Source organism: Nannospalax galili, unplaced genomic scaffold (assembly GCF_000622305.1).
Source record: "Nannospalax galili isolate Female #2095 unplaced genomic scaffold, S.galili_v1.0 scaffold298, whole genome shotgun sequence".
In the NCBI taxonomy this organism is placed as follows: Eukaryota; Metazoa; Chordata; class Mammalia; order Rodentia; family Spalacidae; genus Nannospalax; species Nannospalax galili.
Genome location: NW_008344488.1, coordinates 1,303,379 through 1,320,845, shown reverse-complemented (window position 1 = coordinate 1,320,845; position 17,467 = coordinate 1,303,379). Strand labels below are relative to the sequence as shown.

General features: G+C 36.9%; 1 protein-coding gene across 5 annotated transcripts in view; it reads left to right on the top strand.

The window, feature by feature from the left end:
• Window positions 1-17,467, top strand: part of Pign (phosphatidylinositol glycan anchor biosynthesis class N) — a 171,601-nt gene that overhangs the window by 67,966 nt on the left and 86,168 nt on the right. For all 5 annotated transcript variants that reach the window (XM_017800012.2, XM_029567167.1, XM_017800011.2 and 2 more), the window contains 3 exons: window positions 6,765-6,843; window positions 8,400-8,582; window positions 13,766-13,905. In XM_017800012.2, the coding sequence (XP_017655501.1) occupies window positions 6,765-6,843; window positions 8,400-8,582; window positions 13,766-13,905 (402 nt within the window). The remainder of the gene's footprint in view (window positions 1-6,764; window positions 6,844-8,399; window positions 8,583-13,765; window positions 13,906-17,467) is intronic.

The following is a 17,467-nucleotide window of genomic DNA, read 5'->3' as shown; positions in this document are numbered from 1 at the left end:
CAGAAGAGGCATTGGATCCCCTGGAACTGAAGTTATGAACAGTTGCTAGTAGCCATGTGGGTGCTGGAGTTCGAACCCAGGTCTTCTGCAAGAATAACAAGTACTCTTAACTTCTGAGCCATCTCTCTGGTCCTGCAAATCTTTAGTATTTTTAGAATGACAATATTTAACATTCTCTTATTTTTTTCCTACTTAAAGATCTACAATATTTTGATAGCTTAAAAAATATAACAACAGAAGCTTCTTATGTAGCCCATTCTTGCCTAAACAAGCTCTGATGCCTAGACTGGCCGAAAACTTGAGATCCTCTTGCCTTTCCCCTTGAGTGCTAGAGTTATGGTTATATGCTGACTGTTGGACACCATTTTAATCAATTGAGACTTACTGATTTATTTTGTATGCTTAGCACTTTGCTAAGTATTACTGTACAGATTAGTGGAAATAGAAGACATTGTCTTAACACACATGGAGGTTAAAATGTAATTGAATGAGAATAAACTGATTATTAACCCACAGTAAAGTAGTAATGCTGTGAGACTTGGAGTGGACCATAAAGATTTGATTTTGGAAAGCACAGAGATCTTTGTGAAAAATAACTCAGATGTGAATGCCAGGTAGGTGGAAAATAGGTGTAACCTCTTAGGGGAGGGCATATATTTGGGATGATGAGAAATTCAGGGGAATAGAGATAGTCTTAGAAGATTAGAACTGATGGATTAGACAAAGAGAGCTGTATTGATCTGATCAGAGCGGATCATAGCAATGGAAAAACTAGATGACTTTTGTTTGGGAAATTCAATTTAGAATGTAGCCCTTATGAAAAAATGCCTGTACACTTGGTTCAGTAATTTGATTTTTAAGACTTCCAGAAAAATATTCTAAAATGTTTGGGCCTGAAAATCCAACATGTGTTTATGTTCAAAGTCCTAGAGGGAATTGGACTGGAGAGAACATACTTCAACATAATTAAAGCTATATATAACAAACCCACAGCCAATATCATTTTAAACAGAGAAAAACTGGAAGCATTTCCACTGAAATCAGGAACCAGACGAGGCTGTCCACTATCTCCACTTCTCTTTAACATAGTGCTTGAAACTCTTGCAAGAGCAATAAGAGGAGGAAATTAAAGGAGTAATAATTGGAAGAGATCAAATTATCCTTTTGCAGATGATTATGATAGTATATCTAAGAGACGCCAAAAATTCCACCAGAAAACTCCTAGAAATGATTAACACTTTCAGTAAAGTGTCAGGTTACAGAATTAACTAATTAATACCAATAATAAACAATCAGAGAAAAAGTACACTCCCTTGCACAATAGCCTCAAAAAAAAAAAAAAAATCTCAGAATAAACCTGACCAAAGACATTAAAGACCTCTACAATGAAAATTTTAAATCTTTAAAGAAAGATCGAGAAAGACACCAGAAAATGGAAGGACCTCCTATACTCATGGGTTGGAAGAATTAATATTATGAAAATGACCATCCTTCCAAAAGCCATTTATAGATTCATTGCAATAACAGTCTCCATGAGATTCTTCACAGCATTGGAAAAAACCATCCTAAGATTCATATGGAAGCACAAAAGACCTTGGATAGCCAGAGCAACCCTGAGCACAAAGAACAATGCTGAGGGGAGGGTTTCTATACCAGATTTTGAACTATATTACAGAGCTATAGTCATAAAAACAGTCATGGTACTGGCACAAAAACAGAAGATCAAAGGAACAAAATTGAAGACCCAAATATGAGTACATGCAGTTTCAGCCACCTGATATTTGGCAAAGGAGCCAAGAACATTCACTTGAGGAAAGACAACATCTTCAGCAAATGGCGCTGGCAAAACTGGATCTTCACCTGTAGAAGAATAAAACTAAACCCCTATCTTTCACCTTTCAAAAGTCAACTCCAAATGGATCAAAGACCTCAACGTGAAACCTGAAACTCTGAAACTGTTAGAAGAAAATTTTAGTAATAACCTACAAGATATAGGTATAGGAAAGGTTTTTCTAAACCGGACATCAATTACTTAGGAAATGAGGTCAAGAATCAACAAATGGGACCTCATTAAACTAAAAAGCTTCTGTACATCAAAAGAAGCAACCAAGGAAGTGAAGAGAAAATAGACAGAGTGGGAGAAAATATTCACCAGTGATACGTCTGACAGAGGTTTAACATCCAGAATCTATAAAAAAACTCAACAAAGAATCAAGAAAGCAAGTAACCCAGTTGAAAGATGGGCTGAGGAGCTGAACAGAGAGTTCTCAACAGAAGAAATAAAGATGGCTAAGAAGCATCTTAAAAAGTGTTCAACATCATTAGTAATTAGGGAAATGCAAGTTAAAACCACTTTGATTTCGTCTTACCCCAGTCAGACTGGTTAAGATCAAGAAAACAAATGATACCAAATGTTGGAGAGGATGTGGGGAAAGGGGAACACTCACTGATGATGGAGGAATTGCAAACTTGTGCAACTCATATGGAAAGCAGTGTGGAGAACCATTAAAAAACTAAAAATGGGGGCTGGAGAGATGGCTTAGTGGTTAAGAGCACTGACTGCTCTTGCAGAGGACCCGGGTTTGATTCCCAGCATCCACATGGCGGCTACGAACCATCCTTAACTTCAGTTCCAGGGGAATCCGAAGCCCTCTTCTGACCTCTGTGGCATTGCATGACATGGGTGCACTCACATACATGCAGGCAATACACTCATACACATAAAATAAAAATAATAAATAAAATATTTTTTTAAAAAACCTAAAAATGAACCTACCATTTGACTTAGTTATACCTCTCCTTGGCATGTACCCAAAGAACTCATCCTATTGCAGAGACACTTGAACAATCCATGTTATTGCTGCACTTTTCACAATAGCTAAGACATGGAAGCAACCTAAGTGTCTCTCAACTGATGAGTGGATAATGAAAATGGGTACATTTACATAGTGGGGTTCTACTCAGCAGTAAAGAAAGATGAAATCATGAAATTTGCAGGTAAATGGATGAAACTAGAAAGTGTTTTGCTAAGTGAAATAACACAGACTCAGAAAAGCTAATGACATATGTTCTCCGTCATATGTGGATCCTAGCACCAAATCCTTATAAATGAGTATGTATCCATGTGGGTCTCTCCCTCCCCTCGTGGGATGTTGGCCACTGATCCATGAAAACAAAGGGAGCAGAAGTGACAAACAGGGTCAGAATGGCCTGTGAGTACAACAGAAAAAGCTTTCCAAGAGACAGCTTCAGTGAGACAGCTCGTTTATTCAGTGGGGGTCAAGGAAAAATATAGGGTGGAGGCGGCAGCCAAAGCTTCAGCTGATAGGTGCTCATAGTATACTTTATTTACATGTGGTAGGGGGATCCTATCATCTAGCTATGGGGCAATGCCTAATTGCCATATTGTCATATAGAAAAATCCTGGGGGCAGTTTATTACAGGCAGCTATGCCAAAGGTCATGTTCCAAATAAGGCCAGGCATCTGTGCTTGGAAGCACTTTCCAGATAAGGTCAAGCAGAGAGCAGGAAGCCCCTGCCGAGAAAGGGAGTCCTCCATACAGTGCAAAGCTCCTTAGAGCCATCCAGACATGGTGGACTGCAACCTTAGCAGCAGGGTCCCCCAACATATCCAGACATAACTACAGGAACCGGGATAATGAAAAGGAACCAGGGAGGTAAAGGAAAAGAAAGAATCTGAGAAGAACACTAGGAAACAGGTGTTACTAAGGTAGATACAGATTAAAAATGGGGTTATTTAAATGGGGGAATATACAAGGAATCTTGGGGATAAAGGGAAAGTAGGAGCTCAAGAGAGGTTGGACCATAGGAGAGGGTATTATCAAGGGAGAAATGGGGAAAATGTGGCAGAAGGGTTAGACAGTGAGAGAGATAAATAATGCCTAGCTACTTTTAAAAAAACAGAGGGAACCATATTAGTTCAACAGCCTGCTGACAAATTATACATATATTATCTCTACATCAGTCCATGTGTATAGCTAAAGGCTACATAACAAGAAACAGTACCAGACAGGAGATACCTTTCTTTAAGCTGTTGGCCAGGGTGGTCCAAGAGACTCCCCAAATTACTCAGGCTATTGCCACTGCCCTTGATGGCCTCCCAGAACTTGAAGGTAAGACCCTACTGCTAAAGACAGAACATATGTTGGACACAGGATTTGGAGGTCCTGCAACGGACCTGGAAGCCACTTCCACTGAAGGCAGGCTCTCATAGCTTTGGAGAACGCTATGAAAGTGCCAAGGGAAAACATCAATGGATGATCTAGCACTGACTTCCAGACCGAATATCAACATCAATGGCCAGCACAGCATAGGTCATTGGTGCAATAGTGGCACTTTTATCTTGGGGGCAATCAACACCTACCTAACTTAACTAAAAGCCCACTCAAAGGGAGGAAATTCAAGTATGGTACTGTAACATAACCTAATACACATGACCGGAGTGGTCATAGATCTTAGAGAAAACCCCAAAACACTCACATCACTAGACTAATGTGATTTCTTACTATGTGCAAAATATGTATCCTTATATTTACAGACAAATATCCCAGTTACCACTCATCAAAGAAGCTCATTTTGCAGTAGTCAGAGACTAATACCAAGTACCACAACTGGTCACACATGGACATTGTCAATGAATTGCCCAGACCTAAGGAACTCATCTGTAATACAACTTCTACACCTAAGGCTCATAGAACATAGAACAGGCATAAAGAAGAGGACACTAATGAATCAGTTCTCAATAATGAAGCTCCCTTATGCAGCGGAGAGACAGGAGGTCACAAATGAAGGTCACAAATAGCCAAACTGTAGAGATCAAGAGTCTGCTAAATAATTGTCCTTGAACAGGACCCCTTTATTAAACTTCATTCACCCAAGGCTCAGGGACCATCAGGGAAGAGGGGGTGGAAAGACTGTAAGAGCCAGGGAGGATAGGCATGACCATATGGAAACAGAGTCCTACAGGCTCCTGGGAACCTGCTCATATGATTCTATGGCATAGGTGTCAGCATACACAAGTTCCATGCAAACTCAGACAGACAGTAACCCGGTATAGAACTGAGAAAATGAACAGCAGACCCCAATCTTATCTAAAGGAATGTTGGCAACTGATTGCTGATAGATGAAGAGAAGCTGATCTTCCTAAAACAAGGGACTCTGGATAGGCTGACTAGACTCAATAGGTGGACTGGCCCTGTGGAACAGCTAGGAGTACTGACAACACAGTGGGCAGTAACAGGGATGACAGAGTATATTGGTTCCAGTGGGGGGGGTGGCTATGGGAGGGTGCTGGTGGGGAGGAGGTTATAAAGATGATTAAGATTGTTTGAGATGTTCTGTATGAAATACAAAAAAAATCATTTAAAAAATGTTTGGGTCTGAAAGGATAGAAAATAGGACCAAAGCAACTTTGTGAAGTATCTTTTTCCCTTTTATGTTTTCCTGCCTCTTGGCAAACCTTTTCTTTCTAATCTAAGTAAGTTTGGGGCAGGGGTGGGGGGTTCTCCAGCAGTCTGAAACAAGACAACCTCATGATTGGGTTCCCTCAGTTGGAAAATCTGGGAGATCTTAGAATCAGCAGATTCCTAATCCAAGTCTCCCGTAGAACTCTAAAACAGATGCTAAGTAATCTACTAGGGACATGAATTCTCTTAAAAACAACAACAAGATTTTGGATTATGTGTATTTTTTAAAGAAGAGCCTCAAATTCTAAAATACGTTTCTGCTCCCTACCCCAGAAATTAGTAATCATCACTTAAAAGACTTACTTCCTAAAGTCCTATCAGAGATGGCAAACCAACTAGAAAGAAAACAGGTAATTACAATGCGTTAGCCATAGAATTACCCACAATTGGAATAGATTTCGTATATATCATCCAATGTAAGTAGCCTTCAATAACATTTTATGCATTTTAAAATATGATAGTACTCACCTTAGTAACGTAGGCCTTAGTTAAGCAGTTTATATTCAAAGTTGCATTTTTAAATGTTCATATTCATTTCATAAAGGTAATTGTTCTGATTCCATTTCCTCTGTTTCTATATTCTATAATGTTAATAATGTCTTGGATTTATGTAGTTTCAGTTTAAGCTGAATTTCTTTATATTTCTCTGAACAAGATATAGTGGAAGAATGGTGAATAGGTTCAAATTGTTCATTAACTTCCATTGTTGGATAGGCTCTGCCTGGAGCATTTCCATAATATGAATTCTCAGGCCCTGTTTGGATAAGGGATAAAAAGTGCATTGATGGAAGCTACCATACACAGGAAGCCTTAGTGATGGAACTCAGACTGTTTACTCAGTGGTCCATTCATTTACTTGGAATTTGTCAGGGCCCTAAATTTCTTCAAAAGAATGACTTGTAAATTTTTCATAAATGTAGTTGACATTTGAAGCTTTGGATCAGTGCTGCAGGTGGCTCAGCAGTAGAACCAGATGCTTAACATATCCAAGTCTTGGAGTTTGATTCGTAGCACTGTCAAAAAAAAAGTTTTAATTAAAAGACTGAAAAAATAGGAAATTTTGGATTAAGAAAACTAAATTTAACTATCATCTGTTTCCTAGAAGCATTCAGGTAGCCAGCAACAGTGTAATTTCACTTGAAGTTTCTTCTTTTTTTCCTCATTCTTATCTGGTTTTGTTTTTGTTCTAGTCTCATATTTTCAAATAAAAACAACAACCAAGAAGAATGTAAACCAAATGAGGAAACGCTAAAATCATTCTTTCATTTTCTTTTGTAGGTTGCTCTCTCATTCCAAACAGCTGGACATTTTAAGAAGAGCAAGATCTTACATAAAGCAAGAAAAATTTGTTGAAGTAGTAAGTACACAGGCCGATTATCATTTGGGGGTCAGAGAAGAGTGAGCTATGGCATAGGGAGCACAGTGGGCAGGTCTGGTCAGGGAGCTTTCCAGAGCAGCAGCTGTTCAGCGCAATGCTTCTCCCTATTCCAGATCTGTGGCTATGTTTTCCTAGGTTAGCATTAGAAAGGAATCTTTTTACCATTTTTTTTAATGAGGAAATGAATTTCAAGTCACTGTCACCCTCTTAAGTATGATATTGTAAAGCACTACATTTCCCATTTACACTGTCAGATTCATATCACAGTTTTGACTCTAATCAGTGACTTCCCCAGTGTTTTTCAGTGTTGTGTTGTATTGTATTTTTGCATTACAGGGGCTTGAATATAGGGCCTTCTGCATATTAGGTAAGCACTCTACCACTGAGCTACATCCCAGCCTATTTTATTTATTTAATTTTTTTTCTTTTTTACTTTTTTAAAAAACAGAATCGCTCAGATGCCCATGCTGGCCTCAAATTTGCAACTCTCCTGTCTCAGCCTCTAGAGTAGCTGGGATCATACACACATGCCCCCATACCTCTCTAAGAATTCAACTTTCACAACTTTCACTTTCTTTTTTAAAAAATATTTTTTAAATTTATTATTTTTATTTTATGTGTATTTGTGTATTGCCTACATGTAGGTAAGTGCACAAGTGTCGTGTAATGCCCACAGAGATCAGAAGAGGCTGTTGGATCCCCGGGACTGGAGTTACAGACAGTTGTTAAAAGACATGTGGGTGTTGGGATTCAAACCCAGGTCTTCTGCAAGAACAACCAGTGTTCTTAACCCCTGAGCCATCTCTCCAGACCCTTGACTTTCATTTTCTAAAACTGCCTAAGTAATTACCAATCTGTGGGGGTTTTTTGAGACAGGTTCTACCTGTAGACGTAGCTGGCCTGGAACTTACTATGTAGACCAGGCCAGCCTTCCTTACCTGCCTCTGCCCTTGGGATCCAGTCTGTGTATTTTTAACAATATTTTTATTATACATTAAAAAAGAAAAGACTTTTTCTTGGCAGTATTTGAACTTGGGGCCTCTTTATTGTTAGACAAGCATTCTACCGCTGAGCTACATCCCCTACTCACTGAACTATTTTCCTCCTCTAAAATATTGGTGTTTGAGTAATGTTTTATGGTACATTTGAGTAATCTGATATGAAAGTAATATATATATTTATGCACACATACTTATTTTTATATATGGACATCTGCATTATTTGGGATATATGCTAGAGAATCTTCATTTCCTTATTTGTCCTTTTAAGGCCTTTTTTGCATAACAAATTATTTTAAAATGCGACATAGATCACAGATAGTTTACATTAAAATGCTCTGTCTTACTAAATTAAAAAGTCCATTTTATTTGGCATTTTCCTCATGCTTTATGCAATAAGATCCTCAGACAATTAAAATTTGTTCCTAATTTCCTCATCTACAATTACTCAATTGTAGGAACTTCACAATTTCCTTTCCTTGGAAATTGGTTTTCATTACTTCGATGTGCAAGATATATATCTTTTTATCTCCATAGGTCTCCCTTTGTGAGGAGCTGATTGAGCTTGCATTGAAGGGATTGTCCTATTACCACACTTATGACAGATTCTTCTTGGGTATCAATGTTGCTGTTGGTTTTGTGGGATGGACATCTTATGCTTCTTTGTTGATCATCAAGTCTCATTCTAATCTTACAAGAGGTGCGAGTAAAGAAGTTAAGGTAAGTTCAGAAGATATAAGGAAGATTTGGATAATGGTGTAAAAGTCACTAGTCCTAAGGTCTAAGACATTGAAACAAATCCTGTGTAGTGAGCTCATACAATGTATGACTCATAGCTCTAAGCTGACTGATTTATTTTTTCCTTGGCTTTTGTTGTATTGCATATGTTTCTTGCGTCTGTTTCTTCAGTTGCTAAGAGGATGTATTGAGTATTGGCTGAAGCATGAAGATAAATGTATAGAGTTCCTCTGTAGTCTTAATGATGTTGATTTTCTGTTTTTTAAATAACTATTCAACATATTTTAAATATTCAGTACACTTCTAGAGTAAGTAATTTGGGGCTGGAGGGATGGCTGTGTGGTTAAGGGCACTAGCTGCTCTTCCAGAGGACCTGGGTTTGATACCCAGCACCCACATGGCAATAATAACTGTCTGTAATTCCAGTTCTAGGGAATCTGACACCCTCTTCTGGCCTCTGCAGGCATTGCACAACATGGGTACACTTACATGCAGTCAAAACACTCATACACATAAAAATAAATAATTAAACAAATTATAGAATAGGTAATTAGAAACTCCTACTTCAAGGCAAGTATTTTAAAATTTATCTGATATTAAGTTTAGGAGTTGGATAAACAATAAAGTCACTTGCTTAAATGTCCTTTTTAAATAATATCTTAGCTTTTCTGAAGTTATTCTTTCAACTTTATGAAATTTCTAAAAAAATATAATTTTTCGGAACATTTTATTTGCCTAGCTTACTGTGCTTTCAATGAAAGAAAAAGTTAAACTTCTTTAAACAGGAAAATATAACAGGTTATATAACATTTTATTGCATTAAATCACTACTCTCTTAAAATACTCTGCTAACTATCATTTACCAGGGAGAATATCTTGCCTCTATTTCCTTTGCTTCATTTTCTCTAATGATTATTACCATATTCAAATCTTCTAAAAAATAATGTATTCTGACAGCATATTTTTAAATAATACTCTATAAACATTTGTAGTGATAATTTTTCCTATTTTATATTTCATTTGTCTGTAATATACAGAAAAACATTACTGTTTAATTCATATTTTTACAATTCTGTAATGCATTTTAAATAATTTCTTCCAAGTAATTTTAATTATTCAATTTATTTAGAGTTGGCTGTAATAGGAATTGCTTCCTACCTGGTAGGAAAAGACACAGAAATAAACTATTTGGTAATGGATAGATATGTCTAGGCATTCTACTGAGTACTTGGAATATATTCTGCTGTCAGCCGCATAACAGCACTGGAAGTAAGCATTATAACTTCTGTTTACAAAAGATGAAACTGAAGCTGAGGGGAATTGACTCCTTGGTAATGGCCTCTCAGCCAGGATGTATGGAACTGAGATTTGAACCTTTGTGCCAAAGATAACCTATTCATTTTTCTCCTGCTGTTCAGAATATTGAAAAAAGATGAGATATTTTTATTAGTGTGTCAAGATTTCAGAGCTGATAGTTCTTTTTGTTCATTAATTTGATAATGTAGTAATATTGAACTGAGTATATAGTATAATACTAAGTGCTATTAGGCCATACAGAGAAATATGAGATTCAGATTTTACCATCAAGAATCTTTTAATTAGGGGTTGGAGGCTCAGCAGTTAAGAGCACTGAATGCTCTTGTAGAGGACTCAGGTTCTGTTCCCAGCACCCACATGGAGGCTAACAACCAATTGTAACTCCATTTCCTGGGGATCCAACACCCTTTCTGGCCTCCACAGGTATTGCATGCATGTGGTACACTTATATACATGCAGGCAAAACATTCATACACATAAAATAAAAATAAATTTTAAAAAATTTTAAGAGAATTTTATAATTAAATGAAGAAATGAACAAACATAGCCAAATTCCTTGATATCTATCACTATATATCGTATTACAAATGTTTAGGATGATATAAGAATTATCATTATTGTGGTTGTTTGTTTAATTTGTTTGGGGGTTTTTGGTTTTGGGGGGGTGGTTTGAGACAAGTTTTCCCTGTAATCCCAGCTAGCCTGGAACTTGCTGTGCAGACCATCCCAGACTGTTCTGCCTGCTTCTTGCTCCTGCCCAGTTTTATGTTAAATAAAACTCTATTTAACTAGAAATCTGAGGACAACTTGCAGTAATTGATTCTCTCCTTCCTACCATATGGTTTCCAGGGATTGAGCTCAAGTCATCAAGCTTGGAGGCAAGCGTCTTTACCTACAGAGCTATTTTGCTTGCCCTGATGCAATTAAATACTCTTAATTTTGTGACATGCCTGCTTTTGTTCTTTCTTGTTCTCAGATCTTGGTAAAATCCCCAGATTTTAATTCCATAAATCAGATTCCATCATTCTCTCTCCACATGTGGAATTAAATTCTGTGCCAGCCACCAGCTAGTACAACTAGGAGAGTCTGTGGCTTAATAAGTGTCTGTTGGATGAAGGAAAATAGTCACAAGGCATGGTTTGTTATCAGGCCATTTGGAGAGGACAGGCAGAGTCAACTGAGAATGAAGTAGAAAATAGCCCCTTTTCGAATGGCTGGGGGTGCCGACAACACAGCAGACAGTAGCAGGGATATCAGCATATAAGGGCTCTAGTCGGGGGAGGGAGGCTATGGGAGGGGGCTACCTGGGAAATGGGTGTATAAAAAAATTCTTCAAAGCATAAAAATTTGCTCCTTAATAATTAGTAGATGTGAAAAACATCACTGTTGAAATCTACCTGATGACTTTATATCCATGCACAGATCCTAAGGAGCTCAGAAAGTAACCAACTGTGACTAGTAAACAATCAGATATATAGAGATTAGAAACGCATATGCATCTTAGTGTCAGTTGTATTAAAAATGAATTTTTCTGTATGAAACTGTGTATTTTAATAATGAAATGGAGATCTTTTTCAAAGTTTTGGACCTCATTTGATTTTATGTCTTATAGGGTTTATACAGAGTACAATATTGTATAACTGTATTAATTCAACTGTGAACCTAATAATTTACAGCCAGTTTTGAAAGAGAAGCATCTTAGCTCTGGATTGTTATTGAATATGTCAACGCTGTTGTAATGAAATGCCTCTTCTAATCATTTGGTTATGAAATAAATCATTTTTAAAAAAGAAAATAGCCCATTTTTCTTACTTAAAATCATTTCAGTTTTATTGTCTTATAGGAATAGCTGAACTTAATTCTTTAGCTTCCTACAAAGAAATGTCTTTCTCATGTATATTATTGTATATATCAAAGCATTAGATAATTCTATATTGTATTAACAAGGAAATCGAAGTGCTTTTTAGCACTCATTTCTTTAATTTCTTACTATTTTACACTTTTCAAAAGTATGTAAACAGGCTCCAGCTCTTACAATTGATAGCTGCCTTAACCATCTTCAAGTTTAGAGACCTCATCTGTCCACATCTATTTAAGTTTTGTCCCTTCCATCCCCCATCTTTTTGCCATGGAACCTTCATTGCTGTCTTTTACATCTTGATTTCTTGTGCTATTCATTGAGAGGTTTCTGTAATAACTTTTGAGACTAGCGCAAAGGAGAATAAGAACAATAGTCATCATTTATTAAGCAGCAACTATATTCCAGTTAATCTCTATCTATTCTAATTTAGTATTGGCAACTAAATAGGTATGAGATTATTATTCCCATTTTATAGATGGAGCAAAACTATGTCTAAGGAAAGCTTTTTACTTTGCTCATGGGTCAGAATGAGAACATACAGCCAGTTTATGAATTCCAATCTAACTTCAAGCTCTTAGATACAATGCTATGTTTTAACTGCATTTTAACAGCTAAGCCCTAATTTATCTTTCATTATTACTTCTCAAATATTTTTATATTTTATTTATTATTTTTATTTTATGTGTATGAGTGTATTGTCTGCATGTCAGTAAGTGCACCCATATCATGCAATGCCCGTGAGGACAGAAGAGGCCTTTGGATCCCCTGGAACTGGAGTTATGGACAGTTGTTAGCTGCCATGTGGGTGCTGGGATTCGAACCTGAGGCATCCGCAAGAACAACCACTGTTCTTAACCACTGAGCCATCTCTTCAGCCCCTACTTCTCAAAATATTTTATGCCAATAGAGAAAACAACAAAAAACAGTGGAAAACTTTACCTCTTCCTCCCTAGGTGCCTATGCTTCCAGAAAGAGGTTCTTAATTCCCACCTCATACACTTTTTGTCTAACGTTAGCTGAGGGGAAACAGAAAACATGGAATGGAGGTTAAAAAAAAAATCATCTTGTTGCTGGGCATGATGGCTCATGCTTTTAATCCCAGCACTCACGAAGCAGAGGCAGAGGCAGGCAGATCTCTCTGAGTTCGAGGCCAGCCTCGTCTACATAGTGAGTTCCAGGCCAGCTGGGGCTACTGGGAGACCCTGTCTCAAAATGACTTAAAAAAAAAAAAAAAGAGCACACCATGTTACCTTTGCATTCCTGTCCTCCCTTCATATCCCTTTCTTCTCTTCAGGTATGCTTAGTATCTTCTGAATGTACTTAATGTACTTTGTACCCTTCTGTAACTACTATTTCAGACCCTAGAACTCTAGCTATTAGCATCATAAGTTCCCATATATGTTTCCTTTTCCCAGTTGTTAGAATGCCTGTCCCTGACCCTCACATAGTTATGCTTTGTCCAAAGCATCAGTAGGCAATCATGGACTGTGGAGGCTAGCACTAGTGACCTACATTTGGAACTTCCTTGTTTAGCAGGTGGTTGAAGAGTAGGTGAACACACTGTGGCTAGGCAGTGGGAGAGACAAGTTGGAGCTTGAGAAGATAGAAACTGTTCCAAATAAAGAATAGGTCCCATAGTTTATTATGTATTGAGTAAGCTTTTGTGAACCAGCTGTAGAAGTCAGTCAAGATACGCAAGAACTTTTTCTAAGAAGAAATATGTTCAGAGTTCTGAATAAGTTACTTGAAAACCAACTATAGGACCACTGTCAATTTTCAGCTGAGAATTGTCTAACTGTAACAGTTCTAAGATAGCCAGTCTTTTCTGCTATAATATCTGCCTCAAATGGCAGATTTTTCTTTTTGAAATAACTCCGATTAATCATCTATTGCAGAAATACTGAAAGTAATTTTTTCACTTTATAAAGTCTTAAAAACTGTCAGTCAGCATGGATTCAGAAGTACTTCAATGTTGTTTCATTTGCAGAAGCCACACCATCTCCTGCCATGTAGCTTTGCAGCTATCAGTGTTTTAGTATCATGCTTCCTGCTGATTCAAGCCTGTCCCTGGACTTATTATGTGTATTGTTTGCTGCCAGTGCCAATATGGTATGCAGTTCTAAGAGAGTAAGTAATGTACTTCTGTGCCTTGGTTTCCATTTCACTGGCAATTAATTGTGTATTTAAGATGCATTAGATTTCTGTAGCATAAGTGATCAAAAATACCTGTAATACTTTGAAATATCCAAACCCTCTCACTCCATTTATAACTGCAATATGTTACATATTGAACATCCTTTTTTGTCTTGCCTTTCCTTTTTAACATTATCTGTACTGCCTTGAGGTAACGGTGACCTTGCTTTGAGTACTTTTTAAAGAAAAATATAGAATAAAAGTAACAATAATGACTGTGCTGTTCATGAGTATCTTACATTTTGAAGTTAATCATCTTATATTCCAAAATATCTTCATGCTTTACAAAAAGATTACATGTTTTCTTTCCATATGCTTTCCTCCTCCTTCCTAGGCATCATATGAACCTAGACAAATCAAATGTTATAATTAAGTCAAATGCAGTAAATAATGTATACAAACAGAGATTAGTCCACATTATTCACAGGTGCTGTAGTTCTATGTCTAAGTGCTTCCTAATATTTTGGTCTTAAAGTAGATTTTTCCTATTACAGCAAACCTCAAAAGTAAATTAGGTCAGCCACGTTTCAAGCACTTTAAGGGGCATCCTCAAGATTGAGTTAACAGGCTGGATATGACAGGCCTGTAGTCCCAGCACTGAGGAGGATCTCAGGTTCTAGGTCTGGGCTCTATAGGGAAACTGTCTCAAAACAACAGAGATTGTTGCAGAGGAGAAAAAAAAATATTATAAAAGCCAGAAGTGGAAGATGAATACAAGGAATACAAGGAAACCATGTTGTGTGAACAGGGCAGTTGCACATATGATCCCATATCACTTGTGACAGCATGTGCAAGACCTGTGCTAGCTCAGCCAGACAAAGAAACAACATGGACTGGGGAGGTGGACAAGAAGTCCAGCTCTAGCTGAGGCAATTTATAGCTGTTAGGAGAGGGAGAGTCAGTTTTCTTTAAGGGTGTGATGCCTGGTAGGTTGACCAGACTCTGAGGGATAGATCTATACCAAAGAGCATTTCGGGAACACAAATTAGATTCAGTAGGCCTTTTTAAAAAATGGAGGACATGAAGTTGGAGGTGGGGAGTAGTTAGTTGGGTGGCAGTATAGATGGGGGAGGTGGTCTGAATGTGATAAAAATATATTGTATGAAATTCTCAAAGAATCAATAAAAAACATTAAAAAAATCTGCTTATGACTGGTAATAATCAGATACATACAGATTAGAGATGCATAGACCAACATCTCAGTGTTAGTAGCAAAAAAAAATGAGTCTTTCTGCAAGGAACAATATATTCTAAAATTAAATGGAGATCTTTTTTAAAGGTTAAAAACTCATTCAATTTTATGTCTTACAGGGCTTATACTGAGTTCAATATTGTATAACTATTAATTCAACTGTAAACCTAGAAACTTGCACCCACTTGTGAAAGAGATGTACTTTTGCTCTGGAGTGTGTTACTGAGTATGTTAAAGCTGTAGTGAAATGCTTCTTCTAATCATGTAGTTATTAAAATTTAAAGAAAAATAAACAAACAAACAAAAAAACATGGCTAACATGTTCATCATGACACCAAATATTTTTATTCTAATATTTGTTGACTCTAGCTTTAACTACTTCCATCTTTTAAAATTATCAAGTATGAAAAATATTTAGGTTTGGAAACATTAAAAAATGAAAATGCTTATATTTAAAAGGAGTGAGTTTTCAAATTTTATTTATTTTTATTTTATGTGTATGAGGGTTTTGCCTGTGTGTATGTAAGACCACCACATACTTAAAATGCCCACAGAGGCCAGAAGAGGGTGTCTGTTCCCCTGGAACTGGATTTACAGATGGTTGTTAGCTGCCTTGTTGGTGCTGGGAATCAAACTGGAGTCCTCTGCAAGAGAGTGTCCTTAACTGAGCCATCTCTCCAGCCCCAATATTAGTTATTTTTAAATATAAGAGAAAGAGACAGAGACCAAAGGATGTACTGTTCCTTCTCCATTTGTAAGGATTAGGGTTGTAGATTATGCTTATTTGACTCACTTTTTTTTTCTGATGTCGTTTTCTGGTTCCACATCTCTAAAAGGTTTTCCATCCTTGAAGAAAATACTATTCTACTGCAGAACTCCTCTTGAATTATTAAATATTTGAATTATAAAGATAACATGTATATTTCAATTTTAAAGGACAATGTGATTTTACAAGTATTTATATTTCATTTTATCTTTTTGATAGATTACATAGAAAATAAAACATAAAAACTGAGTTTTTAGGCTAGCCAGATGGCTCAGCAGGTTAAGGCATTTGCTGTCAAGCCTGATGACCTGAGTTTGATCCTTGGGACCCACATGGTAGAAGCGAAAACTGACTCCCACAGTTTGTCCTCTGACCTCCACACGCATATCATGGCAGTCACCTGCTCACATATATGCATAATAAATAAATAGAATAATATTTTAAAAATTTGTGTTCTGCTGGGAAAAAAACCTTCAAAATGTTTTATTTAGTCATCTTTTTTTGCCTATTTGCACACTGTTGAAAACAAAAGAAATGGTCTCCTTTTGGTTTGTACTAGTCTTTCTTTCCTACATGGCTCCTTAGCAGTTTGATAGCATTCAGTACCCATTGTTTTCAATCAGGAAAAGGTCATAAACCAAATGATACTGACCTTTTATAATTACCTACTTAATGCCCTACAAATGCTAAAGTTTTTCTTCTCAATAATGAAATATAGAATGTACTCAAGTATGTAATACATTTTTGGTGGTTATAAATTCTCAATTACAATTAGTGTACAATTAATGACATCTTAAATTGGGTTTGGAAAAGGTTATTTGGCTCAGTTAAAAATTGCAGTTAAGTTGGGAGCAGTGTTACATGCCCGTAATCCCATCTCCTCTTAAAGTTGTCACAAAATTGGGAGTTTGAGGCTAGCCTGAACAATTTAGCAAGATCCTGTCTCTAAATAAAGTTTAAATTAAAAGACTAGAGATGCTGGGTATGGTGGTACACGCCTTTAATCCCAACACTCAGGCAGAGGCAGGTGGAGCTCTGTGAGATTCAGACCAGCTTGGTTTATGTAACCAGTCCCAGGCCAGCTGGTGCTACAGGGATACTCTGTCTCAAAAAAACAGGAAAAATAGCCTAGTGGTAGCTTAGTGGTGGAATGCTTTCTTTGACATGTGCAAAGCCCTAGGTTCAATCCTTAGTGTGGTAGATAAACAAATAAATGCAATTAAGATTTTCTTTACTGGGACTAGAGATGCAGCCCAGTGGTGGAGTGCTTTCCTAGCATGTGTAAGGCCGCTTGGTTCAATCACCAACACATCAGGTGCAGGGGAGAGGGGACTTTTACTTAGATTAGGTAAAATTACTTCTATTTTAATAAGATTGTCAAGATTTTAAAGGTTATCTAAGTGAGTTTAATTTTTTCAGTTTGCATAATTTGAGTTCATTTTATTTCTGATTAATCTGTAATGTGTGTGCCTTTGTTTAAACTAAGAGCATGTCATTGTGACTAATGTTTATACATACCAAGCAAATGCATATGATCA